The 14473-nt window shown below is 38.1% G+C and overlaps 1 protein-coding gene across 1 annotated transcript in view; it reads left to right on the top strand.

Moving 5' to 3' along the window:
- Nucleotides 1–4346, top strand: part of CHSY3 (chondroitin sulfate synthase 3) — a 140696-nt gene extending 136350 nt beyond the window's left edge. Inside the window, exon 3 of the mRNA XM_064736443.1 lies at nt 2170–4346. Coding sequence (XP_064592513.1) covers nt 2170–3735 — 1566 coding nt within the window. The 3' untranslated portion in view covers nt 3736–4346. The remainder of the gene's footprint in view (nt 1–2169) is intronic.
- The last annotated feature ends 10127 nt before the right edge of the window (nt 4347–14473 follow it).

Here is a 14473-nt window from a genome sequence, read left to right as displayed (position 1 = left end):
AAGGGGTCTTTGCTGTGAAATTCTAGATGTAAAAATCATGCCTTCAGCTTTTTGCAGGGAAAGTGGACAATGCAAAAGCATAGTGTGTCACCTTGCAGAGCTCACAGCATACAATTTTAAGTAAAGCAGACCAGGAAGGAAGTGCAACTTAAAACTGGAGAGCTGGAAATCTAGCCAGATCAGCTGTTCTTTTTTCTTTATTCAAAATGTAAATTGTAGAGTGAGAAGAGAAAATAGTTTTTCCAAAGAGCAAATGCCATCACCCTGCTTGTTCCTAAACACTGTTTTCCCTTTCAATCTCTAATCCATCTGTCCTGCCTGTGACCATCTCTAATTCTCAAGAAAGCCATATTTCAGTTTTTTCAGCACTGCTAGTTAAAACACTAACAGGCCTGATGATGTTGGTTCCTATTCTATGTATTATAAGGAAATCAGCCAAACTCTCATCTCATCTCATATAACAAGGGAACCATCCAAATGTTTTCAGAGAGCTTTAGGTAGGTTCTGTGAATAAGGGATATATGAGTAATGTCGTAACATTGTAGGTTTTTTTCACATTCATTTTCACTTCAATATAACAGAGGTATCTGTTTTTAATATTAGAGGCAAATTTAACATAGCTTAAGGTGTTTATCAGAATGTGTCTGTTGCTTTTCTACATGTTATATGACTAACTTCAAAAATTTTAAACTGAGTGATAATAGCAGCCATGTTTGCTCAAGCAGAGGCATTTGAGGTCTGAATGAAATGGGACTGGCAGTCCAGAAGTTCTGTATTGAAGTTCTGTTTTTCTAAATGTGACAATGTTTATGTCTTGTACATGCTAATGAATATTACATAGTTTTCGTGATTCTTATCTTAGGAGTTATCAGAAGTTAGTTAGGAGTTGTGGAGTTTTTTTATTTTACTTTTATTGCCCTATTCTTAATATTACTTCCAGTGTCAAAACTTCTGTTCTTGAAAGAATTGAAGTAAAATTAGCTAAATTATTTGAGTCAGATATACTGTGCAATCAGGACTAACCTCTCCTGATTTCTTCAGTGTATAAAAGATAAACTGTGATACCTATGTCAGAATCTGATTACAGCTCAAGTTTAAAACACATTCTTGAACAACAATTTTCTATCTAACTAGCACATTTTCCTTACGTATTAGTTACAGACCAATCTGTTTTCAGATTTAAAAAAATGAGCCTTTTCTCCCTTGTCTGCCAGTCATGGGGAAAAATTCTCTGGAGTTAGTCGGTGTTAGCAAAGAGCAGCAGGTTTTAAATATATTTATGATATTAGTATTTTACTAGTCCATATGATTTCCCATTTAAGAATAAATACTCATCACATTAATAATGAGCTAAGTTGTCTTCTAGAGAGAAAACTGAGTCAAAGATAGATTCATGATATGTTTAGTCAGCACAGAAAGTATAAAGGCCAGATATTTTGGATACTAGACTTGTCAGCCACAAAACATATCTCTTCACTCTATCACAATTACTAATTTGACAGAAGTAGAATGTCTTTTCTTGGTATAGAAATAAATTGGAAATCACTATCACAATCAATTGCTTAATTGACATACTCTATTATTTGTGTATCTTACAAAATGTATATTAAAATGGTTTTATTTCAATTATTGAATTCTCTGTCAACATGAAATTTTTTTTTTGTTCAGGTCATTCAGTTTTTGAATGTTAAGCAGCACTAAATATTTGCATATATCAGTACAGTCAGCTTTTTGCTCCATAGACACAAATACAGGGTGCTCTTTAAAAAATTGTGGACGTTGCTAACCTTCCATTAAGGATCTGTGCTAACTGGGGTTTAGATGGAAGTGAAGTCAGTGGTTCATGCATAGCACTTATGAACTCCTATTACCCAGAGACCTATGCCTATGCATTTCCCTTAGTTCTGCAGCCGAACAAAATGAAGATAAACCAAATATAACTGACCTTTTCTTTAGACAGTGGACAATATTTGCTTACTGTGGACACTACTGAAACTCAAACCAAAACAATGTAACTATTTTCTACTGAATGCTTTAAAATTCTATGCCTAAAAATAACCATGGTCTATAAGAATACGTAATGATACTAGTACCAATGTGAGTCCTTTTTCTGGGTAGAAGACATTCAACTTAATCTTTCCCCCTGCACCTCTCTCTCTCTCTTTGTAGATGCAGCAGTTGTTCCACGAAAACTATGAACACAACCGCAAGGGTTACATTCAAGATCTTCACAACAGCAAGATCCACACAGCCATAACACTTCATCCAAACAAAAGACCTGCCTACCAGTATAGGCTGCACAATTACATACTGAGTCGCAAAATTTCCGAACTGCGCCATCGGACCATCCAGCTCCATCGAGAAAGTGTCCTGATGAGCAAGCTCAGTAACACTGAAATAAATAAGGAAGATCAGCAACTGGGAGTGGTGCCATCTTTCAATAACTTCCAGCCACGTGAAAGGGATGAAGTCATTGAGTGGGAGTTCCTGACAGGAAAGTTTCTTTACTCAATGGTGGAGAACCAGCCACCCCGACAGAGCCTGAGCAGCGTCCTGCGGGCTGCACTGGATGATACTGTGATGCAGGTCATGGAAATGATAAATGAGAACTCCAGATCCAGAGGAAGACTCATTGATTTCAAGGAAATACAGTATGGGTACCGCAGGGTAGACCCTCTGCATGGAGTAGAGTACATCCTGGATTTACTGCTTTTGTACAAAAGGCATAAAGGAAGGAAAGTTACTGTTCCAGTGAGACGCCATGCTTATCTTCAGCAATTGTTTAGCAAGCCTTTCTTCAAAGAAGCAGAGGAGCTGGATGTAAAAAGCTTGCTGGAGGACACCAACGGTGACACTCAATCTTTCTCTTTCCTTTCAAATTCTTTAAAGATTTTTTCCTCGTCATTCCGAGGCACCAAAGACACTGGGGGACAGAGTGACAAGAAAATACATATTCTTGTCCCTATCACAGGGAGATTTGATACTTTCTCAAGATTTATGGTTAATTTTGAGAAGACTTGTCTGATTCCGAAGCAGAATGTAAAGTTGGCAATAATTCTCTTCAGTTCTGATTCGGGCCCAGACTCAAGCAAACACATAGAGCTAATGAAAGAATACCGCATTAAGTATCCCAAGGCAGATATAACCCTGATTCCAATGTCAGGAAAGTTTTCTAGAGGTCTGGCTCTTGAGATGGCCTCATCTCATTTTGACAATGACACTTTGCTGCTGTTCTGTGATGTTGATCTAGTATTCACATCAGACTTCCTCCAGCGATGCAGAGATAACACTATTCAGGGAGAACAGGTTTACTACCCTATCATCTTCAGCCAATACGATCCAAAAGTAATATATGGAGGCAGCCCTCCAGCTGACAGTAGTTTTGTTTTCACAAAAAGAACTGGATTTTGGAGGGAGTATGGATTTGGAATTACCTGTATTTACAAAAGTGACCTACTTACTGCTGGTGGATTTGATACCTCGATTCAAGGCTGGGGACTTGAGGACGTAGATCTCTTTACTAAAGTGATAACATCTGGTTTGAAGGCTTTCAGAAGTCAGGAAGTAGGAGTTGTCCATATTTTTCATCCTGTTCAGTGTGACCCCAACTTAGATCCGAAACAATATAAAATGTGCTTAGGGTCCAAAGCAAGTACATTTGCCTCTACCATGCAGCTCGCTGGACTCTGGCTACAGAAACATTTGGGTGTCAGGTACAATTGGACTCTCTCCTGACAACTCAGCCTATTTGGCCTTTTTAGGGGAGTTTACCTCATTGCTGTTATTTGATTTTGCTGTTGTAGTTTTAAACTCCCTGCTTGTAGTCTTCCAAAGACTGTTGACCTCAAATGGGCTGACTCTGCTGTTCACTGACGTTTCTTATACCTAGTGAACTGGTGAATTTCTTCATATTTCCTTTATTTGAAATTCAGTCTTGTCATGGAAATCACACAAGCCCATGGAGCATATTCATCACAAGGGACTGTATTAGAAGAATGTTGACTTTCAGTTTTTGGATTCAGTCTCATCTTTGTTGCATTTCTCACATTCGATGTGACACAAATATTCACTGGTGAAGGTACCACAAAAGTGCTTTATGCTTCTTCTGGGGATGGAACTCTCTAAGATAAACTTGAGTTTTATAATTTATATGAGGACTTATATGTATAAACGCTACTTTTCTTCATCTTTAGAATTTTTAAAGTAAATGAATAACTATAACTGTAGGTTTATTTTTAAAAAAAGAGTAAAGCTGAGGAGCTACTTGCAAATACAACTGGTACTGGCTACCAAGGTCCTTAAATGTCTTATTATTAAAACAAACTCCTTGTTGTTATTCAGTCAAAGTGTAAATGAACTTTGTTTTCACAACAAACAGGATTTAATCAAATGCTCATCTACACTTTGAAGATTATTTGAGCCAACATCCTTCATTTGCAGGCAAGAAGAAACTATGACTCAACATGGTCATTTATGATAAAGTGCAAGCATACAGTGTTCTTACTTTGAAACACATAGGATAAGTTGTTCTTTCTCTTTTTAGAATGAGTCTCTAATACATCATTTGCTTTTACATTCCTTTCATAAGGCTGCACTTCAGTGTTAAAAGTTAAAGCTCTAGGTTTTTTTTTACATTTTCATGAATATTGGTACTCAGTAACAACTTGTTGTTAAAATTAGAGTAAGTGTAGAATAGTTATTTAAGTTTCAAAATTTACTATTGCTGGTCAAAGTTCCTTGCCAATATATTTATATTAGTGGAGGTTATAAGACTGTTTTCAGATTTATTTCTCCTAACCACCTGAAGTTGCCATATTGTGGATTCATGAAGTAAAGTATTTAACACCAACAGGAGAAATGATAAAATTAATTTCTGTATTTTAAAGAAACGTTTATATAGGGATATATATGTGTGTGTGTGCGTGTGTGTATATCCCTATATATATAGATATATAGAGAGAGTAATTTCAATGTTCCACTTTTCAGTTCAGGCAGTGATTTGCTACAATCATTGGGTTTTTTTGCCAGATGCTTGGAGCATTTCATCCTATACTGTGGTAAGAGCTTAGAGACATTCAGGAAACCATCAGAATTCAGCTAAACTTAAGGTATTACAGTGGGTACATCAATAAACTCAGTACCCTTGATTTCAAACTGCATTTCAAACTGAGCTGGGCAAGAAAAAGTGGTGAGTTTTTCGCTGTAACTGACTGCTTCTGTGTTTCCTTAAAAAAGAAAGCCAACCAAAAAACCCCCCAAACCCCCCAAAACAACTAAATGATTGGAATTCACTGGCACATCTGTTTGTGGGAGGAATCCAGGTTATTCCCTAAGGTTTGAAGAGGGTATGTAGGCCAGTTAATGTCTGTTATCTGGGGTTCTCTGTTCTGGACTTAACATGCAAAGAAAAAGGCAACCTTGACAAGGACTGAGTAAATTCAGAATTAAAAGACTGGCCATAGTGTGCTCTAAGAAAGGCCATTTCCTTGCCCTGGAAAGGCAGGAGGTGAAAACAGAGACTGTAATTCATGTTTGTACCAGCCCTCCTCAAGCAGAATTCCTGGGCTGTTATTTTCCTGGAGGTTCTTGCCTTCCTAGCCTAGCATTGTTAACTCAAATGTATGACAAAAGAAAAATTCACTTTCAATTTATATTATAATTCTTGGAAATTGCTCTTCAAACTGAGTGCAAAAGTCACACTTTTTTCCTTAAAAAAGCCAAGAATAAGGAACCTGATATATTCTAAAAATCTCAATTAACCAATGCAACTCAGATTGTAAATATCAAAAACTGATTGCCTGTTGATAAATATTTGTGATGATTTCATAAACAAGAAAAAACCTAATGACTTAGAAAGATATCTAGGGGAATCATTGTCTGCTGGGATGTATTCCAGTGTTTATTTCAGTTACTTAATTTAGTGGCCAGAAAGTATTTGCTCAGCTCAAAGTAAAATAGTAGATTAGAACAAGCAATGAAACCAATCATTCAGTGGGGATAAAGATGTATACAGAGGGCTTGCAGGATCAGGTCCTACATGATAAAAGCAAAATGCTAGCATTTACCAGTACAAATATTTATTTAGTGTCTTGACTGATTCATTTGTTTATATGATGAATTACTTTGTTAAAAACCTGATTATAAATGTTTATTATGAAATATTGCATTTTCTTTTGAAATAACTATCCTGAGATAACTTGAGAACTTGTGTTAGTTTGTCTAAGGAATAATATGCCTTCTAAGGATATCATATTAAAAGAAAAAAAAAAGCACAAAAGTGTTAGAGTAATGTTATGTATGTATAGATTAAGATGGGAATATCTGTGCTGATCAACTGTTTGCTGTTCTAATCTGAATCATAATCTTGATTGTAAAATGAAATTTCTATGTGTATAATGTCCCTTTGTAAATTCGTGACAAGTGAATTCACAATAGAACATTACAGTCGATTCTTCCCCAAACCTCCTTCCCCTGGGAATAATTTTCCTGACTACATTGTTGGGAAGTGGGTTGTGAACAGCTCATACTTTGGCTTTTCAGACACAACCATTCTTAAAAAAAAACAAACCTCAGCATTCGCTACTCAGAAACCTCAGAAATCCCCAAACCACTGCATCATGGCATGTTTTCCCAGTCGCCGTGTTTAATTTAACAGAGCATTTGCATCTCCTGGATGAAGGAAAAACATCATGTTGGGCTCTCTGGGACTTGATGAGTGTACCCTGCATCAGGGTGCTGGCTCTCAAGCTGAAGAAAGGCAGAAGGCCAGGAGGAGGTGTGAGGCTCAGCCACGGGAGTTGGCACCTTGTGCCCAAGTCACCCCTGTGCTGCCACCTGTGCTGCCCATGGCCTGCCATGGAACAATGAGTTGGCAGCTCAAACAAGCACATAAGAGCTGTGCTTGCTGCCACCAGCTGCTCTTAAGAAGCAAAAGGGCCATTTTAATCAGGAAGGAATGAAAGGAGGGTCCCAAACTGGGGATTCAGTGAGGGGGTGGCAGGTTGTCTTGTGCAGATCATGTTTCTCACTGTCCCCAGGTGAAAAGACCCTGGTCTGACATGGCTTCCCTCTGTTTGCATTCCAAGGGCTTTGAAGGAAGGGGCAAAACCTCATGGGGCTCATGGACCTTCATCACCTACTTGGGTCCTACCATATCATGGAACATGTTGGGGGAAAAGGTGCCAGATGGTGTTCCCAAAGGGCAGTACAGAGAGAGGCACCTTCTGCACTCTGCAAATGCCAGCTGTGCACAAAACTGCCTTCTGGAGCCTTTGCTCTATGGTGTGCTTGATAATAGTTCAAGATTCTTCCCAAAAATTACTATGCTGATAAAATGACCCCTAGGAGTGTATTGCGCATTCTCTGTAACTGGGGAGTTGCAAGCAGCATGAGTTAAAAACCACTTTTTTTTTAATCAGAGGGAAATAAACAATTTAAACTTCTTTTGATGTCTTAACTAGTCACTACAATTACTTAAGATGTAGTTTCCTATATCAAACGTTTTGCTTCAAAAAATGATGCCAGCTTTAGGGCACAAAAAACCCCCCACATGTGTAGTCTATATCATATTTTCCTGCAACTTGAAATCAGTTAAAATTTGTGGGAAAAAACAGGGGTTAGAAATTGATGAGTCGCTGACAGAGGAAAAGATTTAGGTTTCTGCTGTATTTTTAAAAGAACCAAATCAGGAGAAAATAATCTCTGTGTTAGATAGACACAAAAATTAGCCATGATGTTAAGTAGTGGTAATTGTGGTCCTAAAATGCAGCAAAATGAGATGTTTCACTAAGTCTAACTATTTAAAATTACTGAATATCACTGAATATCTGTTGTACATCTGTAAGTAATGTGTAATCCATTTTTAATTCATTAATTTCTTAGAATAATTTAAATTTTCTTCCATCAGCATGTATTCACTTGATTAATAAGATTACTTGTCATGACTCCCTCTGAATTTCCTATTTTTCTTTTTGTTGAGTCTCTCCATTTGCAGTATGTGTTGCTACAGAATTGAAACTTTTTGAGCTAATATATGATATTTATATTACAGTTTTATGATTTCACTGCCACACAAAACTGCTGAACTAGAATATTTTAGTGAATAAGTTTCCAGGCCTACTTCAAATTGTTTCCATTTGCCTGTCACTGTAAGTTAAAAGTGTTCTAAATATTATTATTTCATTTCTTCCTCCGGTCTCCTTCATACCAGAATTACACTAAAGCAAGGAAAAGCAAAAGCTTTGCAATGCTTACATCTAGGAAAATTAACATAACCAGGGGATTTCTGTGATCCCTTTTTTTTTCCCTTTTCTTTTCCTTTTTTGTTTTGTTTTGTTTTCAAGTCTTTTATCTCAAATTTCAGAACCTTACTTATCAGTTCTATATTTTAATAAAAGAAATAATGGCTAATAAGATGTAAGGCAGCACATATAATAACTTCACCCTACAAACTGTCATTTTAAATCTTTATTTTCCATTCACTTTATTATTCAACAGATGTCTTCTATTTGTAGGGACTTCAAAGATAAATTAAAAGCATCCTTGCTGGTTCAGTATTAACCTAGTCTTAGTGGAGAGCTTAACCATGTTGGCAGAGATCCAATGATGTAATCTATACTGCAGGCTGCTGATTCAATAAAGATATTCCTAAAAGACATGTATCCTAGCTAACATTGGTGCCAAACAGTTTTACTTAGACCAGGTAAATTGCCTTTAGGTGATTTCTGGAAAAAAAAGGAAAAAAAGAAATTAAAAAAAATTAAAAATGCTTGTGCTTGAGATTACTAACAATGTTATTACTGGTTATTTGGGAGGCCTTAATGACTTGCTCTCATTCTTGATTAGGGTAATATGGAGCAATAAATTATTCTTGTTTTTCACATCTATCCATGCACTGTTGGCTAAAGGAAAGAAAATCAAATCAACTGCTTTGGAGATGGTGGTCTAACTGTGAGTGACCAGAGGGAGAACTGCTTGGTGTAGTTCAACTTTGAAACCAAAACTGAGACCTGCTACCAGGTAAGGACAATTTCAGGATAAGGAGTAGCAGCCTGAGTTTGTGCAAGGTATCATGGTGCCTGGGGATCCACCTTAATGCTTAGTGAGTGATTGCCAGGAGCAGGCACTGTGCAGTCTGCGTACAGTGCCACCAGCACTTGAAGAAAAAAGTGAGCAATGCAGTAAAATGTGTTTCACAGGTGACAGGATAGATAATAAGGATGTAGATGCAGAGAGCTGTGTATCTTTTCCTCTTCTAGGAGACTGGAAGATAAAACATCTTTAAAGAAGAGCTCTGCTTTACTTTCTTCCTGAAAGCTTTTCCCCTTGTACATTCCACTTGTACATGCAGAGAGAGGAATGCTGGGGCAGTCTGGAGCAATATCAAAACTATATACTTTCCACACCTGATTTGTTCTGACCAGCAAGCACATGTTTTGGAAGAGATAGATGAGCTGGCAATTTTTAGTCCCTCTTTTTGTCTTTTTAGATATGATGCACTTTATTATTATTTAAACTAAATGGGATCTTTTGTAGCTTTGTGTCACAGATGCTTTAGTGCTTTGTGCCTAAAGATGCTTTAGTTTTCCATTGTATCTTCATATATTGAACTGTTACATGGCACATCATCACATTTTAAATTATGAAGTTCCTTTAAACAAAGGCTTCTGGGCAGTAGTTTTCATCTGATGTAACCTTGCAACCACATCTGTATGGCTGAAACAAAGTACATTCACCTATGGTAATTTATTTGTTACGTTCCTACAATGGTTTTGTTTGGTAAAAAAATGAATGTGAGTTACAATTGAAGATTTTTTGGTGACAAAGTTGAGCAAATCTGTTTAACTGGGACCAAGCATTGAGCCATTCCTCCAACATGTGCTGTTACTGGACGACATCCAGAAACTAAGGTGTTTTTAACCAAAAGGGTTATAGGGAAATGTTCTAGTAAAACTGAATGGGAAACACTGTTTTGCACTACAGAGCAGCTGGTAACAGAAGATCTAGGTTGCCTGTAAAAATATATCAGTTATTACTTCTGCCACAGTCAGCCAATGTTTAAGGGACAGACACAAGGGCAGATCCCTTGATCTTGCACTCGTGTGAAAGAGACCCGAGAGATCAAGATTTAACATGGAACCCTTAGAAGAGAGTCCACTCTGAAAGAAACATGGATGTGGACAAAGGGAGCATGCAAGAAACCACAGAGAAGATTCTTCTTTTTCTTTTAGGCTTGACATGGTGCTGTGCTCATCAGGAAGCTGCCAGGTCTTCCTGGATTGAGCTTGGCACCAGGCAAAAGAAGTACAAAAAGTAAAGCATAAATGTTGTGTACATGACAGGTCTAGATACTGGTGGGTGATGAGAAAGAAAGTGCATGGGAAAATATATAAGGAGTCAAGAAAATGATTTTTTTTTTTTTTTGCATGTGAAATAGAAAGATAGTGTATGTATAAGCTGTTTTACTAGCAGGGGTAAACGTGAGTAATTAAAAGACATAGAATTGAAAGGAAGGAGAAGACACAGTGCAGGAAACAGAGTCTGTATCTAAACACAAAACTTAATTACAGTAGCCATTAAACTATATGTGAAAAATAGCACAAGAAATGCCAGGAAAAAAATCACAGGAAGAAAGGAAGAATTGAAAAATATTTTATAAAAACTCACTGAAGGACTAGCATAGGGCATAATTTATGGCCTGGATACAGAATACTTCATAGTGCCATTCAAGAAGCAATGGAAACATGTTTTGAAAAAACATTTCTGTAGCACTGCACCCCACTGCTTTGCCTGGGTACTGCTGACGGACCAAATGCCAAGGTAATACTAAAATATTTTTTCTTTTGCTTGATTTTTTTTGGACCTGAAAATACCTAGATTTTTTTCCTCTTGGTTTTTCCCCACCCTGCATTGTAAATATCTAGTCAGCTACTGTGTTACTGGAATTTTGTGGCTTTGAACTCAGTAAAACATATGGGAGATATCTTTAATAAGCAAAATGGCAATACCAATGCTATCACACATCTGAATTTATCTTTTTGTGGTTAAAATGCCCTCCAATTGCAAAAAGTTGGCAGTCAGCAGGAACTTTTGCAGTCTTGCGCCACCTTTTGTTCCTTCACACTTTCAATGTCAGCCTTCTGCTCCATTTAGGTACTGATGACAAATTTAGATTATGGAAAAACTAAAGGAAACTAAGGAAATTTATCTCCTTTTAATAGCATCATACCAATGCATTTAATTTTTTACACAAACTTTGTTAAAAAATTATGTATTTAAACCAAAATCATACATCCCAGATAAAATTATGTTTTAGAGTTTTTCTAGTTTATTCATACAATTATGAAGTTAGACACTGTAATGATGTCACTGATGTGTAAAATTGCTGAACTACAGCATTTTGTTGCATTAGTTCCCAGCTCTGTTTAAATCTTCCCAGATTAAAAATACATCTCCAAAATTAGGTCTGAAGTATATGGGAGTCACTGATTCAGCAGATATTAAAGGGCTCAGCGACACAAGAAGGCAAAAGCCTTGGAAGCTGAGATAGAAAACATTGAAGAAGCAGACCTTGAATGTTCTCAGGGATGGCGCATCTCCCACCTTCCTGGGAAATCTCTTTCAGTAATTTACCAATCTCATTGAAACAAAACCTTCTTCCTTATGTCTAATGGAACTCTCTTATCATTTAAAACCATTACCCTTCATCCTGTTGCAACAGAACTGACAAAAAGGGCTGTCCCCACCTCTCTTCTAGCCCCTGTTGAGGTACTGAAATGTTTCTGTACGGTCTCCATGGGGCCTTTTCCTGCAGGATGAACAACCCCAGCTCTCTCAAGCTGTCTTCATACAGGAGGTGCTCCAGCCCTCTGAACATGGCTGGACCTACTCCCACTCCAACAGTTCCATGTCCTCCCTGTGCTGGGAGCCCAGAGCTGGCTGCAGGTTCCAGGTGGGCTCTCCCCAGAGCAGAGCAGAGCAGAGCAGAGGGGCAGAATCCCCTCCCTGCCCTGCTGCCCACGCTGCTCTGGATGCAGCCCAGGACACGTTTGGCTCTCTGGGCTGGGAGTGCCCATGGCTGGCTCATGTCCAGCCTCTCACCCACCGGCACACCCAAATTCTATTTCCTAGGGCTCCTCTTGTTGACAGTCTTGCCTGTGCTGACAGTGGGGGTGGCTCTAACCCAGCTGCAGCACCTTGGACTTGGTCTTGTTGAAACTCATGAGATTCTCATGGGCCCATTTCTTGAGCTTGTCCAGTCGCTCTGGATGGAATCCTATCCTTCAGGTGTGTCAACCCCATGCTCAGCCTGGTGTCATCTGTGAACTTGATCCATTCATCTCTGTCATGTTAATGAAGATATTAAATAGCATTGGTCCCTGTAAGGGCCCCTCAGGTGCACCACTTGTCACTGATCTCCATCAGGACACAGCCATTGACCGCCACCCTCTGGATGCTACCCTCCAACCAACTTCTCATCCACTGAACAGTCCATCCATCAAATCCAGTTTAGAACAAAGAACGTTGTGGACCATATAAAAGTCTTTATGGAAGTCCAGGTGGATAATATCCATAGCTCTTCACTTTCCAGTGACGGAGTCACTGCACTGTAGAAGGCCAGTGGGTTGGTCAGGCAGGAGATGAAGCCATGCTGGCTCTCTTGAATTATCTCCTTCCCCAAATCCTGCTCAAGGATGGGTAGAATCCACTGATTTCTCTTTCACTTAGTAGTCTGAATTTGTTTTCACAGGTAATTTGTACAGCTAAAAACTGCTGGGTTGAAAAACATCAATGGAGCAAATACAGGTGCCAAAAACAGCTTCTGCTCAGGATCTGCCTTGTCCTGCAGCAGTCACTAGGACACTCAATTATGTAAATATGCCACAGGGGCAAGACCAAACAATGAGCAGGCAGAAGAGATATGGACCATCTTGTCTGGAAGATTTTAAATTGATATTTCTAAGATAAACTACTGTGCTGCAGTTGTTAAGAAGTCAGCTACTGCTGAGGACTGAACTGAGACAGTAAGTTAACCACCAGTGTGCCCACAGCTTTCTGTTAAGTTCTAACTTAACAGAAGGGATACTTATATTGATAAACTGAGCTATTGCATATTTGGCATTTAAAAACCTGGGATTGTGATCAAACTGCTATTGAATAGTGAATTTATTTTCCCCTTTCATGTACTTTTTTAATAAATACAGGTAATTATAGATAAAATTTTGGCTGAGCTTCAGTTCCTGCAAACCTAATCGAAAGCACAAAAGAGCAATTATAATTTCCTGATGGGAAAAGAAAATATGCTAAGGCAAATCTCACTGAATGATAGAAAATATTCTGTATGGGTTGCTATTTATTAGGATTATAGAAACAAGAGAATCTGTGTTTTGTCAGTTCTTGAGGGGTTTCTTAGACAGAAGGAGCCACTTGTTGCCTTTCAAAGAAAGGCAACAAATGGCTCCTTCTGTTACTGCTCTATATAATCTTTCTTTTTTTGTCTGCTAAGGGTCACTTAAACTGGTTGAATAGGGTGGTCGATAGTAGTCGTAACAAATGACAATTTTTTTGTCATTGCAAGGCTGTCAAACCAGATCAGTAAAGCTAAAAACTCTGGAAAGCAGCAAGTGACTAATTAAATTACTCCTGGTGTCATTTGACGGGGGAAAAAATGACAGTTTTATGAAGCCGTTAAGGAATACCTATAAGACTGAAGCACTTGCTAGAACTCAATATTAAAAATTCTCTAATGTTTCCTATATTTAAAAACCAAGCTAGTTTATAATGGCAAGCTTCACACTCCAGATTACTCCAATTCCAGAGTTCATAAAGTAGTATCAGTAATTGAGACTGTGTTGTACATATTTCTGGAATTAGAGAGCATTTACCTATCACCACAGTGGCATATTCACCCCATCTTACTGTGTTCACTTACCAAATTTTTACCTGAGTCAGACCACATAAAGCCATAACCTAATTTCCAAATAGTCCTGGAGAGCACTTCAGGACTAAAGGAGGAGCACAGTGCTAATAAGATTCCTGCCCAAAGTGCAGGAATCCTTGTGGCATAAAGTTTCTGCTGTTTGACATAGGAGCCCAAGTGGTAGTGGTTACCTTATGATTATTTAGTATTTTCCATCTTGTCGTCCAACAAAATTTGATGTGAACCAGTTTCCTGTTCTTTCTCACATACCTTGAATGGATGAGATTTTTTAGGCACAAAGAGATAAAATATTCTGGAACCACTTGCCTTTCTTAAAATTTCAATCAGTTTCTGAGAAACTGAAAAAAGCAGTCCTTCAAAGCAGGATATGTTTGTATTATTTTGATACACAAGCTCACTTCTGTGTTGAAGAGGGTCTCTTTTAAAATGAAGTGATTCAGAAAGTGCTAATTGCTGTAAGATAGGATTCATAAATCAGACTGATAAGATAGTCCACAGTAGGCCATACTCTACATAAGCCATACCTTTGTGATA

Source organism: Zonotrichia leucophrys, chromosome Z (assembly GCF_028769735.1).
Source record: "Zonotrichia leucophrys gambelii isolate GWCS_2022_RI chromosome Z, RI_Zleu_2.0, whole genome shotgun sequence".
In the NCBI taxonomy this organism is placed as follows: domain Eukaryota; kingdom Metazoa; phylum Chordata; class Aves; order Passeriformes; family Passerellidae; genus Zonotrichia; species Zonotrichia leucophrys.
This window is presented reverse-complemented; position numbering and strand designations above follow the sequence as displayed.